Source organism: Sminthopsis crassicaudata, chromosome 1 (genome assembly GCF_048593235.1).
Source record: "Sminthopsis crassicaudata isolate SCR6 chromosome 1, ASM4859323v1, whole genome shotgun sequence".
Classification (NCBI taxonomy): domain Eukaryota; kingdom Metazoa; phylum Chordata; class Mammalia; order Dasyuromorphia; family Dasyuridae; genus Sminthopsis; species Sminthopsis crassicaudata.
Genome location: NC_133617.1, coordinates 647034784 through 647056033, shown reverse-complemented (window position 1 = coordinate 647056033; position 21250 = coordinate 647034784). Strand labels below are relative to the sequence as shown.

Sequence of the window (21250 nt, the reverse complement as noted above, 5' to 3'; positions counted from 1 at the left end):
GCACCAGCCCTGAACTCAGAAGGACCTGAGTTCAGACACTTAACATTTCCTAACTGTGTGACCCTGGGCAAATCATTTAACCCTTACTGCCTCGGGGAAAAAAAATCTAAACATATAAAACCACATGATCATTAAATAGATGCCCCCCCCAAAAAAAGCTTATGACAAAAATACAACACTATTTTATACTAAAAAAAAAACTAATAAAAAACAAAGCAGATCTTTTTTAAATATTAATTTTTTAAAGATCTACCTAAAACCAAGAGCAAACATCCTATGAAATGAAAATAAATTAGAACTTTTTCAACAAATACAGGAGTAAAATAAGGATAACTACTCTTTCCACTATTAAATCTAATCTGGAAATGCTAGCAACAGCAGAGAGACAAGAGAAGGAAGTTAAAGGAATAAAGACTAGGTAAAGAAGAGATAAAATTATCCCCATTTACTAAAGATATGATGATTTTCTTGGAAAACCCCAAGAAATCAGCAAAAATACTAAGACAATATCTTTTTAAAAGTTGCAGATTACCAAAAAAAATCAAGGAATATGATGAAATAACATGAATAATTATGAATTATAAGTAAGGATGAAGAGGGAATAGTAATACCAGAATTCAAACTATCTAATAAATCAGTAATCATCAAAATCATAAACTATGAGTTAAAGAAATAAGATTTTCAAACAGTAGTATTCAATAATCCAGTGTTTATTAATTAAATGAAAAAATCAACTACCTAGTAAAAAAAACTTCCTATTTGGTAAAAACTGGTAGAAGAACCACAAATCAGTCTAGGAGAAATAAGACTTAGATCAATACCTTACAACACATTCCATAATACATTCTACATAAACAAATTATTTTAATTTTAAAGAAAAAATATTAAAAACAGATTAATAATATTAATAAACATTAAGAATATTAAGAAACAGATTAAATCTCCCATAGCTATAGATAAGACTGTACTCTTTAATGAGATAAAGGCAATAATATAAGATAAAATAGATACTTATGATTACTCAAAATGGAAAAGCTTCTGCACAAGTAACATTAACGCATCTAAAATGATAAAGTTGCCTAAAGGGGGGAAAAATTCTTTGTATCATATTTCTCTTATGTTTTGTGTCCAAGAAATTGGGGGGGGGCTTTTTTTGCCCATCTGCAGAGATAGTTTTACCAAAGTATGACTGCTGCATATGCTATAGCTTTTTGGAGCCAAAGATAAAAGTTAATTAAAAAATAAAGAAAATGATGAAGGAAATAGTTTCAAAAAACCTGAGATTTGTATAAACTGATAAAAACTGAAGTAAGCAGAACTAGAACAATTTAAACAATAACCGCTATATTATAAAAATAAATAACTTTGAAAGCCTTACTAACTGATCCAACACAATGACCAAATTCCAAAGGACTAAAGATGAAATATGCAATCCACCACTAAAAAGAAAACTGATGAACTTAGTGCTGGCACCTAACCCAGTAGAAAGCTGGCAATGGAATAACCAGGAAAAGAAATTCCAGGGTAGGAAAAGGGTGGACTGAGCACTTCAATTTCTTGACCTAGGTTTGGATCTGAGAAATAGCAAGGGCACCTGACTTGTTTCAAATTTCTAGACCACTAAAATTCTTTAAAAAGAAAAAAAAAGATTTTAGGGTTTGGAATTTAAGTAATTAAAAATTATTTTATAAATTAATTAGAATGACAAAGGAAAAAAATATTGGAAAAGAAAAGAAAATGTCAAGATGGCAGCCACCCAATTGAACTCTTCTTATGAACAACCTTAAAATAACACCTCAAGTCAAATTTTGGAGCAGCAGAGCCAACAAAAGATTGGGGTGAGACATTTTTCTAGCCTAAAAAAACTTGAGAGGTAGGCAGGTAAAGTCAGTGACACAGAAATGTAGGTTGCATGAGCAGCAGCTTCAAGAGCTCTCAGCCCAGAGGCAATAAGAATTCTAAAGAATGGTCAGAAAGAGATTACAAGATACCCTTTGCTGATACTGGGTATACCTGGCACTGATGGGCAACTCTGCTCTTCATACTGTTCTGGGTAGCAGAAGAGTACTAGGTGGTTGGTAATAAAAGAGCAGGGCCCCTGGTTAGAGTTCCAAGTGAAAGAAAACACTAGTGCTTGTGGCTACAAGTCCTTTCTGGGCAAATACAAGAGCAAAGATCAAGAGAAAATTGATCATACCTCTCTGAAGATCACCTTGGAAACACCAAAAACTTGCAGGACCCTTAAAACAAGCTTAAACAGCAGTATGACAAAGCCTGATTCTTGAGACAAGGCCTAACCACTCAACATGAATGTATAACCCAACTTTAACATAAAGTTTAAAATGAAAAAATAATCTGAAAAAAAAGAGGAAATTATAAAATAAAACAAAAAAAAAAAAAGAATTTGACCATAAAAAGCTACATCAGAGACACAGAAGACCAAGACAAAAAAAAGACTTAGAAGATAACAATGTGAAAACAGCTACAAGCAAAGGTTCAAAGATAAATACTAATTGAACCCAAAACTCCTGGAAGACTTAAAGAAAGTTAAAAGAGTGATAGAGAGAAAAAAATTGGGGAAAAATGACAATAATCCAAGAAAATTATGAAAAAAGAATGGACACTTTGGAAAAACAAAGCAAAACAAAACAAAAACAAAGAATACTGAAGAAAATAACATCTTAAAAAACAGAATTGGCCAAATTGTAAAAGACATACAAAAATCATCAAGAACTCCTTTAAAAAAAAAAAAAAAAAAAGGAAGAAGAACTGACCAACTGAAAAGAACTCCTTAAAAAGCAGAATTGGTCACATGGAAAAGGAGTTACAAAATCTAACTATAGAAAATAATTTCTTAAAAATTGGAATTCAGTGGATGTCCATCAATTGGAGAATGGTTGGGTAAATTATGGTATATGAAGGTTATGAAATATTATTGCTCTGTAAGAAATGATCAGCAGGAGGAATACAGAGAGGCTTAGAGAGACTTACATCAACTGATGCTGAGTAAAAAGAACAGAACCAGAGGATCGCTGTACACTTCAATGTTGTATGAAAAGGTATTCTGATGGAAGTGGATATCTTCAACATAAAAAAGATCCAACTCACTTCCAGTTGATCAATGATGGACAGAAATAACTACACCCAGAGAAGGAACACTGGGAAGTGAATGTAAATTGTTAGCACTACTGTCTATCTACCCAGGTTACTTACACCTTTGGAATCTAATACTTAATGTGCAACAAGAAAATGGTATTTGCACACATATATTGTATCTGGGTTATATTGTAACATATGTAAAATGTATGGGATTGCCTGTCATTGGGGGGAAGGTGCGGAGGGAGGGGGGGATAATTTGGAAAAATGAATACAAGGGATAATATTATTAAAAAAATTACTCATGCATATATACTGTGGGAAAAAATTCTAAATAAAAAAAATTGGAATTCAGCAAGTAAAATGTGATCGTCAAATGATGATTTCATGAGAGATAAAGAAACAATAAAGCAAAGTCAAAGCATCAAAAAGTAGAAGAAAATGTGAAATTTCTCATTGAAAAAACATTGATCTAGAAAACATTGAAACTCATAGAGTCAAAGATATAGTTTTTCCAGCAGTAATATATGACTATGAGAGTTGAACTATAAGGAAAATTTAACACTGCAGAACTGATGCTTTCAGATTATGGTGCTAGAGAAGACTTTTGAGAATCCCTTACTCAATAGGGAGGTCAAATCAGACAATGCTTAAAGAAATTGATTCAAGCTATTTACTGGAAGGTCAAATACTAAATTGGAAGCTTAAATATTTGGCCACAAAATAAGAAGATGGAATTCATCAGAAAAGACCCTGATATTGGGGAAAATGGAAGGCAAAATGAAAAGGGAAACAGAAAGGATGAGATGGATACATAATGTCACAAACAACAAACATGAGAGACTTTGAGAGATAAGGGAGGATAGAGGATAAAAGGGTCTGGCATAGCAGGGGTTACAAAGAGTCAGATACCAATGAACAACAACAAAATGAATTCATGGGGTTTGTCTTTCCCAGTAGCATATTGGACACCTTCAAACCTGAGAGGTTCATCTTCTGATAGCATTTCTTTTTTCATTTTAATTCTGGAGCAGTTTTCTTTTCCAATGGATCATCTTTTATCAGAATTCATCATGGATCAATAAGAGCCATCCATCTTAGGTAACTATATATAGCATAGTTTGTTTTCACTGAGTTATGCAAGCCTCTCCATTATAACAAGGTAATTCTACCCAATCCATTTACCTACAAAAAACAAGCCATATATTGCAAGCTCATTTTGATTCCCAATACCAAACAAAATGGCAAGACTCTTAATGCAATGATTAGCTAGTTTATTTTTAATAAAGTAAATTACATATTGTGTCATTTCAATTCAAGGTGTTGGATAGTGTGACCATCTCTATAATTGATTATTTCAATCTGAATAAATATAATCAAGAAAAGATTTGCATTCCTAGATTAAAAGTGAAGTACAATTAAAAGAGATTTTTAGTCATCATTTATATAGTTTATGACAGATTAGACTGTTTCTGTAACATTAGCTATCTATTCAATAAATATTAGTACCAAATATGTTCACCTGCATTTGATCATGAGTGAAAGAAGGGAACAAGAATAATAGAGAAGTGTAATGTTTTCTCTTGTTTTGGTTTTCTTGGGGTCTCTGGGAGCAGCCTTCGTTTCAGTTCAGTAATAACCACACGAGTAGCCAGAGGTTAAAGTCCAAATCCTTTATTATCTCTTTCAAAGTGTGGTCTCCTTTTTTGGGGCCCAGTTAGCTTTCTTAATGGCCTATCTCTCTCCTTGGTTCTGAGAGCTTAAGATCCTGCCGCCAGAAGCCTTCTCTGCCTCTGCCAGTTTCCTTCTAGCTGTCTGCAACTACTTGGCTGAGGCTTTTAGCTTATATGCTCTATGTCGAGTATATATTATATCATTAAGAAACTATTATTTGTTGTAGGATTAAATCAGTGCTAAACTAGATTTAACCATTGCCTCCTCAATTGCACTTAGTACCATTTTTCAAGTTCTGGCCCATAACAAAGAAGAATAATACGTATTATTTGGACAAAATGTGTGAGCATGATGTAAAGTGCTTTACAAATCTTAAAGTGCTATATAAATACCCATTTTAATGTGGTGAGGTAAAACATTCCTACTTAATTATCACTAATTCTAATTACTAGTATGAATATAGAACTGTAAGGTTTATGGAGAGCTTTAAAATATTACCTCACTTTATTCTCACAAAAACCCTGAGAAATGCTAATAATGTCCCTATATTATAGATAAGAAAACTAAAGTAACTTACTTAGACTCCATAACCAGTGTCTAAAAAAGGATCTGATGTCAGATCTTCCTAACTTCAGGTCTAGCACTGCCCTACAAAGTTACCTAAATTAACTTTTCAAATGGTCATGATATAATTCTGAGTGAGATGGATCTTATAAAAGTGCAAATGAAGGTGAAGATGGGTCAGGCCTTTTATTTCTATAAAAATCATTTCAGAGTTGAAATTGTAGCACTCTAAAGAAATTTTAGTACTCTAAAATCACAATAAATCAAAAATGGAATAAACTTTCAAAATTATAGAAAAATTTTAGATAAATTAAGTTTTAATTCCTTCCTCCTCTCATATCCTACTCCAATGATTTATTAAGATGAGAAGATGATTTAGAGTTCTCAAAGGCTAGGAAGCTATAGCAGGCCCTATCAACTAGAACCAGGTGTAGCTGTGTTGAAAAATTTAGGGAAAAAATTCCAAGCTGTAATAGAGGGATGGAATAAACCAAAAGAAAGCTGTGCCTCCTAGAGTTGCCTTCTGGGAATTTTAAAGTAAAATATGGAAAGAATGTGATCTACTCAGCATCTATTCTGATGGGAGGAGTCAGAAAAGTGAGCATTCAGCCAAAATTTATCTCAGAGTGACACCTACTGGTTACACAAAATAATAGGGGGGTAAGGTGAGGTAGTATTAACTGGGGGATGAAAAAAGGTTTCATTTAAGAAGGTAGCACTTTACCTGAGTTTTGAAGGATGCTAAAGATTTTACAATCAGCCCTATATTTTTATGAATTTTGATTAAAATGGAAGATAAGTTCATGGAATCTTCCTCTCTTTTTTAATAACTAAAACTTCAATACTCAAAATAAAGTTTTTTTAAAATAAACTTTGAATAAAACATTTTGGTAAACATTACTCTATTTACCTTGATGATGTACTGCCATGGTTCTTAGGATAATCCACCACTGTTAATCTATTTGTAGAGAAGTTTAAATGTGGGCATAAATATGACTCATCTATACAGGCTGTCTTGATGAATGATTAAAAAAGATAACAAACAAAATAAGTCTCTGTGCTTTATTACATAGATTTTTCCCCTTTTTCTTCTAGAGTTTAAAGCATAACTTCAAAGCCAAGTTACATTCTAAGGCAGTTCTATTATTATTATACTCAGTATGATTGACAGAAGCAATTCAACAATTATTAGTAAGGATAGTTACTCCATCATAATCTTTTACAGAATCCAAAGTTCTTTTGGAATTAGATTTGAGTCTCCACTTTGTAAAACCTATATTTTGCTGTTATTAAGTTAAGCTTATTTCCCAAGATAACAAATCCCTGCTGGTTGAAAAGTATTTTACAGAAGCAATGGATCTTTCTTTCTCCAGTTCACTTTCCCTTTGGTTCTTAAGTAGTCAACACCACTTTTATAAAACTGAAAGGGGTAGGTTTCTGATCCAAAAGTCCGTTGATCCATGTTAAGGTGATTAAGCTATACCATACTGTGTGACTTCTCTTTACAGAGAAACCATATTTTTCTGGACCTAATACATTAAAAATAACCTCATGAAATGTAATTAGTAGTACCAACTGAAGTTAAAATGTTTACAAGATTGAAGACTTAAAGTTCCTTTAGTTTGTTAATTAATTGCACATGACCCAAAATAATTTTCTCCATTAAAAAAAATTTTGAAGCATCTTTCTTCCTTGGTTATTATTCATAATTCTTATCTCAGTCTTTTTTATACATATATTTTATTTCAAAACCCAACACAATTTAGGAAATAGTTTACTTGTGTGTGTGTATGTGCGTGCGCACGTGCACGCACGTGCGCAGCAGCAAAATAAACTGCATAGAAATGTAAACTTCTGCCTCATAGCATCACCAACTCAAAAGACTGGCAATAAAGAATAAAAATTTAAATTTATTATTAAACATAACACAATATTTATATGCAGAATCAAAGATAAAAATGAGAAATATATTATTATAATTTATAAAGCAGATAGAACCAAGAGAGTAAATAAGAGGAAACAGGAAATAGCTCTTCCCTTCACAAACACCTGCAAATTAACCTAGAAAATGTAATAGACTGAATCCTGATGAGAAAACAAAACAAACAAACAAACAAAAAAAAAAGAAAAAGAAAAAGTCACAATGAGTCATTAATCCAGCACAGTTGACACAGTATCTCTTTGGAAATAAGAAGATATGAGAACGTTATTAACTAGACTGGTCCAGGAGCAGGAGCGCTCCAACCCTTGAGGAAAGACTGTGTACCAGGACAACAGAACCTCTCAGCCACATATCAGGGCACCACAAACAAGATAGACAGAAGGCCCTGCCACCCACTACTTCCTGAGGGGTACAAATCCAGTGCTTCCTGGGAAGGGAAACCTGTGCTCAGGGTGGCATTCCAGGCCACATACAAGAAAAGAAGTTCAGATGCAACAGCAGTGTGGCTCGGACCTTAGGGGCAGAGAAGGGTATCAATTTCAGCATTTAGCCAAGCTCGTGGAAGAACACCAATGGAAGAAACACAGACAAATAGAAGGATATGAAGTTCTGTCTTCTGAACCTGCAGGCACTCAATTGGATGAGCCGCCAAGAGCGGTTCAAATTCTAAACTTCAGGTCAGAAATTTGCAGAGCTTAGTCAGGGGGCAGGAATCAGACTTAGCCCTAGCCCTAAATCAGACAATTTAGGAAGACTGAATGCTTGCAAAGGGCAAAAAGGTGAAGCAGTGGGTAGAATCCCCGACCTGAAGTTACAAAAACTCATCTCCTTGAGTTCAAACAGTTACTGGCTATGGAACTCAGGGCAAGCTACTTAATCCTGTTTACCTCAGTTCCTCCTCTATACAATGAGCTGGAGAAGCAAATGGTAAACTACTATAGTACCTTTGCCTGGAAAAACCCAAATGAGGTCACAAAGAGCTGAGAACAGCTGAAAAATGACTTAACTCATACCAGAAGCTTGCCTATCATTCTGTCCCTGAGATGCTCAACTAACACAACACCCCAAAAAATAGCATCTTTCTTCCTTCAAGATCTTCCTTCCACAAGTGCCACAGAGCCCAAAAATCAATTCCAATGTGAGAAACTAGGCTAGAAGAATGAGCAAACAGAAAAAGAATATCACTATAAAGACTATTATGGAAGAAAGAAAGCTCAAAAAGACAAAAGAATAACTCTAAAACATTTAAAGGCAAAGTCAAAGAAAAACAGTGCTAGGTTACAAACTCAATCAAAATTGCTGGAAGAGATGAAGCAAAAACTATTTTAAAAAAAGATATGCTTTCTTTTTTTTTAATAAATAAGAATATTAGGATGGAAATGGAAAAAAAATTTTATTAATTTTATAATTATAACATTTTTTACAACATTATCCCTTGTACTCCCTTCTGTTCCGAATTTTCCCCTACTTCCCTCCACCCCCTCCTCTAGATGGCAGGTATTCCCATACATATTAAATATGTTATAGTATATCCTAGGTACAATATATATGTGCAGAACCGAATTTTGTTGTTGTTGTTGTTGCAAAGGAAGAATTGGATTCGGAAGGTAAAAAATAACCTGGGGAAAAAAACAAAAAAATGCTAACAGTTTACACTCATTTCCCAGTGTTTCTTTTCTGGATGTAGCTGAATGATCAATTGGAATTGGATTAGCTCTTCTCTATGTTGAAGATATCCACTTCCATCAGAATAGATCCTCATACAGTATCATTGTTGAAGTGTATAATGATCCCCTAGTTCTGCTCGTTTCACTCAGCATCAGTTGATATAAGTCTCTCCAAGCCTCTCTGTATTCCTTCTGCTGGTCATTTCTTACAGAACAGTAATATTCCATAACATCCATATACCATAATTTACCCAACCATTCTCCAATTGATGGGCATCCGTTCATTTTCCAGTTTCTAGCCACTATGAAAAGGGCTGCCACAAACATTTTGGCACATACAGGTCCCTTTCCCTTCTTTAGTATTTCCTTGGGATGTAAGCACAGTAGTAGCACTGCTGGATCAAAGGGTATGCACAGTTTGATAACTTTTTGGGCATAATTCCAGATTGCTCTTCAGAATTGTTGGATTCTTTCACACACCAACAATGCATCAGTATCCCAGTTTTTCCACATCCCCTCCAACATTCATCATTATTTGTTCCTGTCATCTTAGCCAATCTGACAAGTCTGTAATGATATCTCAGAGTTGTCTTAATTTGTATTTCTCTGATCAATAATGATTTGGAACACTCTTTCATATGAGTGGAAATAGTTTCAATTTCATTATCTGAAAATTGTCTGTTCATATCCTTTGACCAGGAATGGAAAATTTTTGAGATGTATGTAAGAAAAAACTGGAAAGGAAGTTATTTAGAAAATTGGAAAAAGAGGTTCAAAATTTTGCCAAAGCAACTACCTGAAAATTGGTCAAAAAGTTTGGGTCTAAGAGCTCCCTTTATGACAGCCCTTCAAATACCTGAAGATAGCAATTATATCCCACATAAACATTTTGTTTTCCTTTTTTTTTTTTTTAAACTAACAAGTATTTATTTTCTCTTCCTCTACCACTTCAAAAGAAAAAGGAAAGAAAAATAAACCCTTGTAATAAATATGTATAGTTCAGTTAAAAAAACCTCACATTGGCCATGCCTAAAAATAATTTGTTCCACTCTGTACTGAGTCCTTCACCTCTATCAGAAAGCGAGTAGCAGCCTTCTTACTATTTCTCACATGTGATAATTTCATCTCCTAAATCCATGTCTTTGCACTGGTTCTCCCATGCGTGGAATAAAGTCCATATTTACTGCCACCTATCAAAATCTTTTGTTACATTCAAAACTTGGCTAACATAGCTACCTTTTGGGTGAAACCTTGCATACTCCTCAAACTGATAGTTTTCTCCCCACAAAAAAAAAGGACAGGAAAAAAGAAAAGACAGGACAGGAAAAAAGGAAAGGACAGGAAAGGAAAAAATTTACCTTATTTTGTATATATGTTTTTTTATATACTTATTTATGTACATGTAGTCTCCTGAGATAACAATTCACACTCTTTGAAGACAGAGATGGTTTTATTTTTATCTTTGTATTCCCAGTGTTTAATGAAATGAATGACACATAGTAGGCGCTTAATGAATGCTCAATGAATTTTCCCTCTGCCTTTGATTTCTTTGAGGTATATGCCCAGTATTAGTAATTGTGGATCAAAAGATATGAATAATTTAGTCACTTTTATCAATAATTCCAAATGTGTTCCAGAACATAGAAATTCAAAGATTCATCTACAAAGTAGTGTACCAATAAGCTTGTCTTCCCACAGTTCCTCTACCTTTCTTCACTGCCATATCATAGTATTAACTTAAATCGAGTTTGCAGCTCACTAGTATTCATTAATGCTTTTCAAGTAAACTGCTCTCAAGATACATCTATGTTTTCTTATAAATATGATTTTTTAAATTTACATTCATCCTTATTAAATTTCATCTTCTTTGATTCAGCTCACACTCTTGGCCCCATTATAAGCTTTTAGGATCCTAACTTTGTCATCCAATGGTGGCCCTCATAAGCTTTTCATTTGATACAAATGCAATATGCATGACAATCGTGCCTTTAACCATTTCACTGATAAAAATATTAAAAATCACAGAGCCATGTGCTATCTTAACTATCTCAACTTTAAAATGAAAATATTTACCTGAAACTTCACAATGATAACAGAAGAATCAATTTAAAAAATAATCTTCTAGATATAAAGCAAATTAATGTTAGGGAATACTCATGTTTATTTTGTTTTAAAATGTACATATCTACACATACTGTACATACTGTGAGGTTAAGCAGCAAAATATCATTCATTAGTTAGCCTAGTGGATAATCTGGTAGGAAATGGAATTAGGGAGAACTCAATTCAAATTCTACCTCAAGCATTTACTTTGTGTGCAAGGTAAAGTATCTAACTTCTCTCCAACTCAGTTTCCCCAACTGTAAAGTGAGAATGATAATACCAACCTACTTCACAATGCTGCAAAGATTAAATGAGACAATATTATATGTGTGTGTGTGTGTTTTCATATAAACACATGAACCTTAAAGTGCTACAAAAATATTAGCTGTCATTATTATTACACCATTTTAAGTATGAGGAACATGAGGCCTGAACATATTAAATATGCCACAAAATAAGCATTACATCTGGAAAAGTGAATCCAATTATCCTGACTCCACCCAAGGCTCTTTCTGATACTCTAAACTATCTCATTGAATATTTGATATGAGTTCCAGAATTACATGACAAATAGACTATAGAAATAATCTACAATATTTGAAGATGAAAATGCCCCCAGATCTGGTAAGGATAAGTATATGTATAAATCAAAGTGAATATGCTGTGTGATTAAAAAAATAATCAATGTTATTTCCACTATCATTAATATTGCTTGTTCCTCCTCATATCTCAAATTGCAAAATATATTACCATTATTTGTGAAAGAGCAGTGATTGTTCATGGGTAAATAACATCTGAGTATAAGAGGATAATGACAGCTTACCTCATATTCTTTTCTAAGTAATTCCTCTCGGGTAGAGCTTAACTCAAATTCACTTGTTTGTCGCCGTAAATGGTTAGTACAATCAAGAAGTTCTGATTCTAGATTTTCCATTTTCTTATGCATATTTTGTATAGCATTATCTTGTTCCTAGAAATAAAAGAACTAGGTAGTGAAATTTAAACCAAAAGGGGTATGGGATTTAATAAGTGAGTATATATTTGGAAAAACAATGAACACATATCTAAGATAGTTCACATGATTTCATGGTAAGTTTTAATCTGTATAGTGTAATCATTGTATATTAACTTTGAAAATGTGTTTAGCATATTATTAAGTTATATTCAGTAAATGGGTCTTCATGGATATTTCTATGTTGCTTTAATTCTATTATCCTATAAATGTTTGTTTACCTCATTAATTTCAAAAAATATTTAATAACAAAAATAATATGTCTCTTTCATGTACTAAAGACTGGATTAGCTTAATTGGTAGTACCTGAGAGACTGACTGTGAAATTATGGCATTTAAAGTATGCATATAGTTTTTAGTGAACTTTCATATTTGCCCCTTAATTCCAACGATTTCAAAAAGCTAGTGCAAGACAGGAAAAGCTTTTCAAATAAGGTCTACTTAATTTTTTTTAACATTCAAATTTAGGCCATATTAGTTACCACCTAAACTTAAAAAGACTTGTCTTTTCCAAGGGTCTATGAGCTCAATGGCATGGCTCCTTTACTGACACCAGTTATAAGCCTTCTACAACGTAGAACATCAACAAACAGAAACATTTAAAAATAGAAAACAGGATAAGCAAGAGTTTTTGTAAGAAATCATGTCCAAAAAATAATCACCTTTAGGCAAACCTATTGATAAACCTCCTTAACTTTAAATTCAAACAGCAAAAAAAATCCCTGGACTTAATCACGTTTTTTCCTTCCAAAGCTTGTGGGTATTCATTCTCCTGCCTTTCAGAGCTCAGGGTCATTTCCCATGGTACAATGAAGCACAAGACCAGGACTTTAAGGTAGTGGATGTGAAAATAAGGAGTTGAATTAGTTATATGACAAATGGAGAAAAAAAAGGTCAGACTCAAAATAAACCAATTTCAAGTATTAAGTGCTTGTCCCTTCCTACCTTTTAAATCTTCTTACATCTTACTCCTTTTAACATATTCTACAATTCAGAGACACTGACCTTCTTGCTACTCTCTCTTTTTCTCTTTTTTTCCTGAGGCAATAAGGGTTAAGTGACTTGCCCAGGATCACACAGCTAGGAAGTGTTAAGAGTCTGAGGCCAAATTTGAACTCAGGTCCTCCTGATTTCAGGGCTGGTGCTCTATCCACTGAAGCACCTAGCTTCCCCTCTTACTACTTTCACACAATGTTCATCTCCTTGGTATTTTTGCTTTTTTACTGGTTCTTTCCCATGCCTAGAATGACCACTTTCCTCACCTCTACCTTTGGCTTCCCTTAAGAATCAAGCCAAACCTCATCTCTGTAAGAGAAGCCTTTCCCAATTCCCCTTAGTACTTGTGCCATCCCTCTGAGGTTTTACTGGCATGGTTGCTTACAGTATGAGCTCCTTGAGAACAGGGACTGTCTTCTTGCCTCTCTCTATGTCCTCAGAGCTTAGTACAGTACTCAGCACATAATAAAAACTTACAAAATACTTACTGATCCACTAACAGTAATTAATATGCTCTCATTTTGAACTATGACAGTCTTGGGGGGACACAGTCAAGATGGTGGAGAATGGACAGGTCCTTGTCTGAGCTCTTCCTGGCTTTCTTCTGATCAAGCCTCTGAACAGGTTTTGGAGTGACAGGACCCACAGATATTTCCAGCAGAAGATATTGTGGAAGAACTTCAGGAAAGATCTGTCTCAGTCAGTCATGGGGGAGGCCCAGCACAGGCACAGCTCAGGAACCCAGGGCAGAGGCACCTCCAAGCCTCAGGAGAGCTAGTAGGAAGCTCTTAGCCAAAAAACAGTAGCGCTGGCTACTCTGTCCTAGTGCAGAAGCCAGTGGATCAGCACACCAATTATGAGACCTCCGAGGCAACTACAAAAGCCAAATAGTGAGGCCCTGAACTCCACAATAACAGGGGACTTGGCTATGCCCACCCAGCATGGGAAGGAAGCCGGTAGCACCGCCCCAGGGCAGCCTAAAGTGGCTGTCCTCTGTAAAGGAAGCTTGGGACCATTTCCCCTAAGAGCAGACCTTTACAGTTAAAAAATGAGTAAAAAAAAAAAAAAACCCACAAAGAACTCTGATCACAAATAGCTATTTTGGAGACAGAGTAGAACAGAGGACACTAGAGGCAAAATGTCTCCAGTTGAAGCCTCAAAGGGAGATATGATTTGGTCTCCAATTCAAAAGTCTTTCTAGGAAAAATTCAAAAAAGATCTTAAAAAGACAATTAGTAGAAAAACAAAGAAAGGAAATGAGAGCTTTGCAGAAGAGTTTGGAAACTGAAACAAAGAAATTATCTGAAGAAAACTCCTTAAAAATAAATCTAGGGAAATGGAAAAATACAATTCCTTAAAAAAAATTAGATTTGGCAAAATGGAAAAAGAAAACAACTCCTTGAAAAAAAGAATTGGTGAAATGGAAAAAGAGAACATTACTCCCTAAAAAACAGAATTGGTGAAATGTAAAAAAAAAAAAAAAAAAAAAAATCCAATGAACAAAACAATTCATTTAAAAGCTCAATTGGCCAAATGGCCAAGTAAAATAATTCACTAAAGAAGAAGAAAATAATTCACTAAAAATCAGAAATGAACAAATGGAAATGAATGATTCAATGAGACATCAAAAATCAAATAAAACATAAAAAAATGAAAAAAATAGAAGAGAATGTAAAATACCTTATTGAATAAACAATTGACCTGGGAAATAGATACTAGAGAAGGCAATCTAAGAATTATTGGACTACCTGAAAACCATGATGAAAAAAAAAAAAAAAGCCTAGATAACATCTTTCAAGAAATCAAAGAAAACTGCCCCAATATCCTAGAACCAGAGCATAAAAGAGCAATTGAAAAAAAGCCACTGTCACCTCCTGAAAGAGAAAAAATTAAAACTCCAAGGAATATTGTAGCTAAATTCCAGAATTATCAGATCTGGGGAAAATACTACAAGCAGCCAGAAAGAAATAATTCAAATATTGAGGAGCCATAAAAACAGGATAATCCAACATCTAGCAATCTCAACCTTAAAGGATCAAAGGGCCTGGAATCTGATATTCCAGAAGGCAAACGAGCTTGGGCTGCAGCCAAGAAGTGTGGCAGTCTTTTGACCCAATATTTTTCCCCAAACATCCATGTAATCATTTGCTTACACATGGAAGAATCAATGCCTTCACTTTACAGTTGGGGAAACTGAGATATAGGTGACTTAAGTGTTTTGTCCAGAGTCACAGAGCCAGTATCAGAGAAGCCATGAACCTGAGTTTTGTGGTCTTCAAGTACAATGCCCTATTATACCAAAACTTCCTCCTCCTACTACAACCTTCTAGTACACCAACTTCCACCAAAAAATTCCTTGTTTTCATGCATTTCATGCCTGCATACCAAGAGCAGTGCCTGGCACATAATAAGCCCTTTATAAATGTCTACAATTTTTACTTTAAAAAAGTCTTATTCCTGAATGCACACACATACATGCTCACACACAAACAACAGGAATAACATTCTTAATCCCCAATCATTATAAAATGCTCTCAAGTTTTGTTATATGTATATTTTGTATGTAGGTGAATGTGTAAATATGTGTAGATTCTATGCATACTAGAGAACCAAAGGTATTTTCTTTAAAGCAAGGCTCTTTGAGTCTGGTCTGGAATATAACTACTATCAGGGATAATGACAGGAGGACTACTAAACAATCCCCTAACAGTATTCCCTGTGGCTTTGATTTTGTGCAGCCTCTGGAACAGTTTTTGGGGATGATTTTCTCCAAGAACTGATGCTGATGTTAAAAACAATGATAATAACGTTAGATGGTATTTCAATAGTTCTTCAGTTTTCAAAAGACTTTAAAAACAATATTCCACTTCGTCCTTAAAACCATATAAGCTAGTTAGTAAAGAGATTATTATCTATATTTTCTAGGTGAAGAAATTGAAGTTAAGTGACTTTTCACACTACTAATATCAAGGGAAATATTGACAACTAGCACTTTCCTACCTCTAAACATACTATCCCTTGCACCTCAGAAACTGCAATCAATCCTGCTCCTTTTTTCAGATATCTAGTAGGATAAAGAGACTAAAAAAATACACAAATGAGAAGAAACGTGTGTTGTTAGAAGAAGAAAGAATATATAAAATCTTCACTGGACCTCAGCTGTTTATAGGTTAATATACAAACTCCTCAACTTGTTTTTAAAGTCCATCTCCCATCTATCGTTCCAAATTTATTTCATAATACTCACTCCCATGTACTCTGTTTCAATAAACCTCATCTACTAACCATTCCTAACTGGACATTCCATCTCCCACCTCCATGCCTTTTAACACATGGTGCCATGTACCTTGAATGCACTCCCTCTTCATTCTTAAGATACCTAGTTTACCTTTCCTAGAATTTTTTTTAAATCTAAGTGATTAAATGTTCCATTCATCTTCAAATTATTTTGTATTCACTTCTCTTTAAAGGTGTTAAATTCTCCCAATAAAAAAATCTCTTTAAAGCTATTGTTTGTTTTGTATTTTTATATGCAGTGGTCTCACCATTATCTCGCATAGAAAATAAAAAACTTAATAAATATTTGATTTTTAATTGAATTCACAACTTTTACCTAATTAATTTTGGTATTCTCTGTGTCAACTCTGCATCTTAGAGTAAGCCTATGATGGAACTCCAGCTTCTTAAATAAGTCTGAAACTAGGTAGATCTAGAAAAATATTAACTTATCCTATATATATTAATTTTTTTGTGAGCATTGCTCCTGTCATTTGCATATGATTCTCTAAGTCCCCTTGTCCCAGGCACTTGTTCTTTCCTTTAAGAAAATACATGTCATCTAGATATGCATTATTTTTTCTGACTACCCTGGGAGTGCAAGCTTGCACTGTGTAAGTTCTCTATAAAATAATTTTTTTGGCAAATGTACATTTGGCATTCAAAAGAACATTATACATGGCAACAGCAAGACTGTGTGTGATGATCAACTATGATGGATGTGGCTCTTTTCAACAATGAATTGATTCATGACAATTCCAGTAGACTTGTGATGGAAAACCATCTGCATTCAGACAAAGGACTATAGGGACTGAATATCACAACATAGTATTTTCACCTTTGTTGTTGTTTGCTTGCTTTTTTTTTCTTTTTTCCTTCTTTTTCCCCTTTTTGATCTTTTTTTTTTTCCTGTGCAGCATGATAAATGTGAAAATAGGTTTAGAAGAATTACACATGCTTAACCTATATTGGATTACTTGCTGTCTAGAAGAAGGTAATGGGAGAAGGCAGGGAGAAAATTTTGGAACACAAGGTTTTTGCAAGAATGAAAATAAAAAGCTATTATTAAAAAATTTTTAAAAAGAAACAAAGAAAGCAGGTACCCCAGTAGCAGCCCAGGGCATGGATGAGGACAATAAAACAAAGACCAAAAAAAATGAAAAAAAATAGAAGAAAATTGGAAAAATAAATTACCTGGAAAATAGATAAAAAAGAGAAATAATTTAGAAATGACTATGAATTATTAGACTATCTGAAAGCCATGATAAAAAAAAAAGTCTTAGTACCATATTTCAAGAAATTATCAAGGAAAATTGAACTTAGAACCAGAAGATAGAATAGAAATTGAAATAATTCACAAATCACCTTTAGAAAGAAATCCAGAAATGAAAACTCCCAGGAATATTTTACCCAAATTCCAGAGAAGTTAAGGAGACAATATTATAAGTAACCAGAAAGAAACCAATCAAAGATTGTGAAACTACAATCAGGATCACATTAGGTTTAGCTGCTTCTGTATTAAAAAGAAAAGATTTTTAAATATGATAATATGGAAGGCAAAAGAGCTAATATTATAACCAAAAATAATCTAAATCAGCAAAATTGAGTATATTCCTCAGGAGGAGAAATAGACATTGAATGAAACAGGGGACTTTATTGAAAAATCCAAAACTAAATAGAAAATCTGGCATTCAAATTCAAGATTCAATAGAAGCTTAAAAGATAAACATGAAAAAGAAATCATAATGGACTCAAGGACAAACCACTTACATTGTTTTATGAGAAAATGATTTAATTCCTATTAACTTTATCATTATTAGGGCTGAGAAGGATTACATAGAAAAGATTGAATTTACTGTATCAGGAAGATCTCAAAAAAAAAATGTGGAAGAAAAAAAGATGCACTAAGAAAAGGGATAAGGGAAAGGAAAAATAAAGGAAATTATCTCAGATAAAAGTGGAATAAAAAAACAAGTTTTACAATAAATGAAAAAATGGGAGAGGCCAGATAATAAAATATATATATATATATATGTATATATATATATATATAGTTATATAACCATAAATATGAAATAATATCAAGTCTTTACAGTAAATTTCTCTGATAAAGGTCTCATTTCTCAAATACATAGGAAATTGAATCAAATTTGTAAAAATAAGAGCCATTCCCTAAATGATAAATGGTCAAAGGATATGAATATGCAATTTTCAGAAAAAATTAAAGCTATCAATGCTTATGTGAAAAAATGCTCTAAATTACTACTGATTCTAAAAATTAAATAACTCTAAGGTACTACTTCACATTTATTAGATTGGTTAATATGAGAGAAAAAGAAAATGATAAATATTAGAGAAGATATGGGAAAATTGGGATACTAATATATTATCAATGGAAATATGATTCAACCACTGGGAGAGAAATTTTGAACTATGATCAAAAGCTATTTATTCTTCTTGACCCAGAAATACCACTACTAGGTCTGTATTCTAAGGAGATCATAAAAAATGGAAAAGAACATTTAGAAAAATATTTATAGTAGCTCTTTTTTATAGTGGCAAAGAATTGGAAATTGAGAGCATGCCCATCAACTGGGGAATGGCTAAACATGTTGTAGTACATAATAGTAGTACAATATCATTGTTCTATAAGAAATGAGTAAGCACATTTCAGAAAAACCTAGACTTATATTTACTATACACAAAACAGACCATGTAATATAAATCTATGCTAGATTTCGCTCTTCTCAGCAATAGTGTGATCTAAAACAATTCCAAAAGACTTGTGAAGGAAAATATCATATACAGCTAGAAAAAGAACTGTGAAGATTGAATTCATATCAAAGCATGATATTTCCATGCTAGATTTTGCTCTTCTCAGCAATAGAGTGATCTAAAACAATTCCAAAAGACTTGTGATGGAAAATATCATATACAGCTAGAAAAAGAATTGTGAAGATTGAATTCATATCAAAGCATGATATTTCCACCTTTACTTTTGTTCTGTTTTGATTTTTTGTGTTTTTCCCCTTTTCTTCTGATTTTTGTTTACCAACATAATTTATATAAAAATGCTAAAAATGATTGTATATGTAAGACATATTCTTGCTCTCTTGGGGAAGGAGGAGGAGAGACAGGAAGGGAGAGAAAAAAAATTGAATCTCCAAATCTTACAAAAATGAATATTATGAATGTTAAAAACTATCTACATGTAATTGGAAAAATAAAATACTATTGAGATTTTTAAGCATAATTGTTTTCAATCTGACTAATATGGAAATATATAATTTTTCCCACTTTTTATTATAGCTTTTTATATATAAAACATATGCATGGGTAATTTTTCAACACTGACCCTTGCAAAAACTTCTGTTTCAACTTTTCCCCTCCTTCCCTCCATCCCCACTCCTGGATGGTAGGTAGTCTCATACATGTTAAATATGTTAAGTATATATTAAATATAATATATACATACATATTTATATAGTTATCTTGTTGCACAAGAAAGATCAGATTTAGAAAGAAGGTAAAAATAACCTAAGAAGAAAAAACAAAAATGCAAGCAAACAATAACAGAAAGAGTGGAAATGTTATGTTGTGGACCATACTCATTTCCCAGTGTTCTTTTTCTGGATGTAGCTGGTTCTGTTCATTTCAGATCAATTGGAACTGATTTGGATCCTCTCATTGTTGAAGAGAGCCACATCCATTAGAATTGATCATCATGTAGTATTGTTGAAGTGTATAATACCCTGGTTCTGCTCATTTCACTTAGCATCAGTTCATGTATGTCTCTCCAAACTTCTCTATATTCATCCAGCTAGTCATTTCTTATAGAACAATAATATGTGGAAATATATTTTGTATGATATATGTAATGCATTTTCTGCTTGCCTTCTCAAAGGTTGAGAGAGGGACTAGAAGAAGAGAGAAATTTTAAAGCTCAATTTTTTTAAAAGAATGTTAAAAAATGAATAATTTTAAAAGTACAATAAATTAATAAAAATGTGTCAATAGAGTGTTCAACTTACCTGACAACTTTTGAAAATCCTTTATTAATATCTAGTTGAATAAATGGGCACTGTTGTAGTTTCTTGTCTGGAATTACTATGATAATAACTGCTAAATATTTTTGTCCCCTTCCTTCCTTGATCTCTTTAGAGTAGGGAGGCCTGTAATAGTCTTGCTATGGAAAAGAATTTAGATAGTTCAAAGATTCTTTTGACATCATTATAAATTGTCTTAAATCCACAACTGTACTAATAGTACATTATTGTGTCTATTTCCCTTAGTGTCTTTAGTCTTTGCCATTTTCCTTTTTTTGTCATTTTTGCCAAGATGATTGGTGTGAGGTAGAACTTCTCTGATGATTACCAATTTGGAGCTTTTTTTTTTTTTTAGCATAGCTATTGCTAGCTTTTTCCTGCTCCTTTGAAAACTAGATATTCACATCTTTTGACAATATATCTATTGGGGAATGGCTTTTACTCTTATAAAATCGAAACAGTTCTTTCTGTATTTTTATGTAAGATGTTTATCAAAGAAATCTGCTGCTAAGATTTTTTTAGTTACTTGGTTCCCTTTTAATTTTAATTGTAGTAATTTTGTTTATATAAAATTTTATACAATAAAAATTATCCATCTTAAAAAAAATCTAGTTGAATATATGCTAATTATAAACAAAATATTTAAATTGTTTGCAAGCAGAATAATCAATTTAATGATAAATATTAAGATTCTGATTTATTTGGTTTTTTGGCTAACTGCCAATAAATTATTTACTCTATTAAAATAAAGAATAAAGGAATGAGTAACTATAAAATGAGATTTATCTTTATCAAATAACAATATTGAGATACTTTCATAATTATTCATCTCTTCAACAAGCATTTATATATATGTGTGTGTGTATTGTGCATG

General features: G+C 33.0%; 1 protein-coding gene across 6 annotated transcripts in view; it reads right to left on the bottom strand.

The window, feature by feature from the left end:
• The window catches only part of CCDC171 (coiled-coil domain containing 171), a 507402-nt gene that overhangs the window by 388283 nt on the left and 97869 nt on the right, over window positions 1-21250 (bottom strand). For 5 of the 6 annotated variants that reach the window (XM_074282935.1, XM_074282936.1, XM_074282937.1 and 2 more), the window contains one exon: window positions 11870-12016. In XM_074282935.1, the coding sequence (XP_074139036.1) occupies window positions 11870-12016 (147 nt within the window). Of the gene's footprint in view, window positions 1-11869; window positions 12017-17168; window positions 17442-21250 lie in introns of those variants that run through there. The other variant, XM_074282940.1, reaches the window with a different exon arrangement.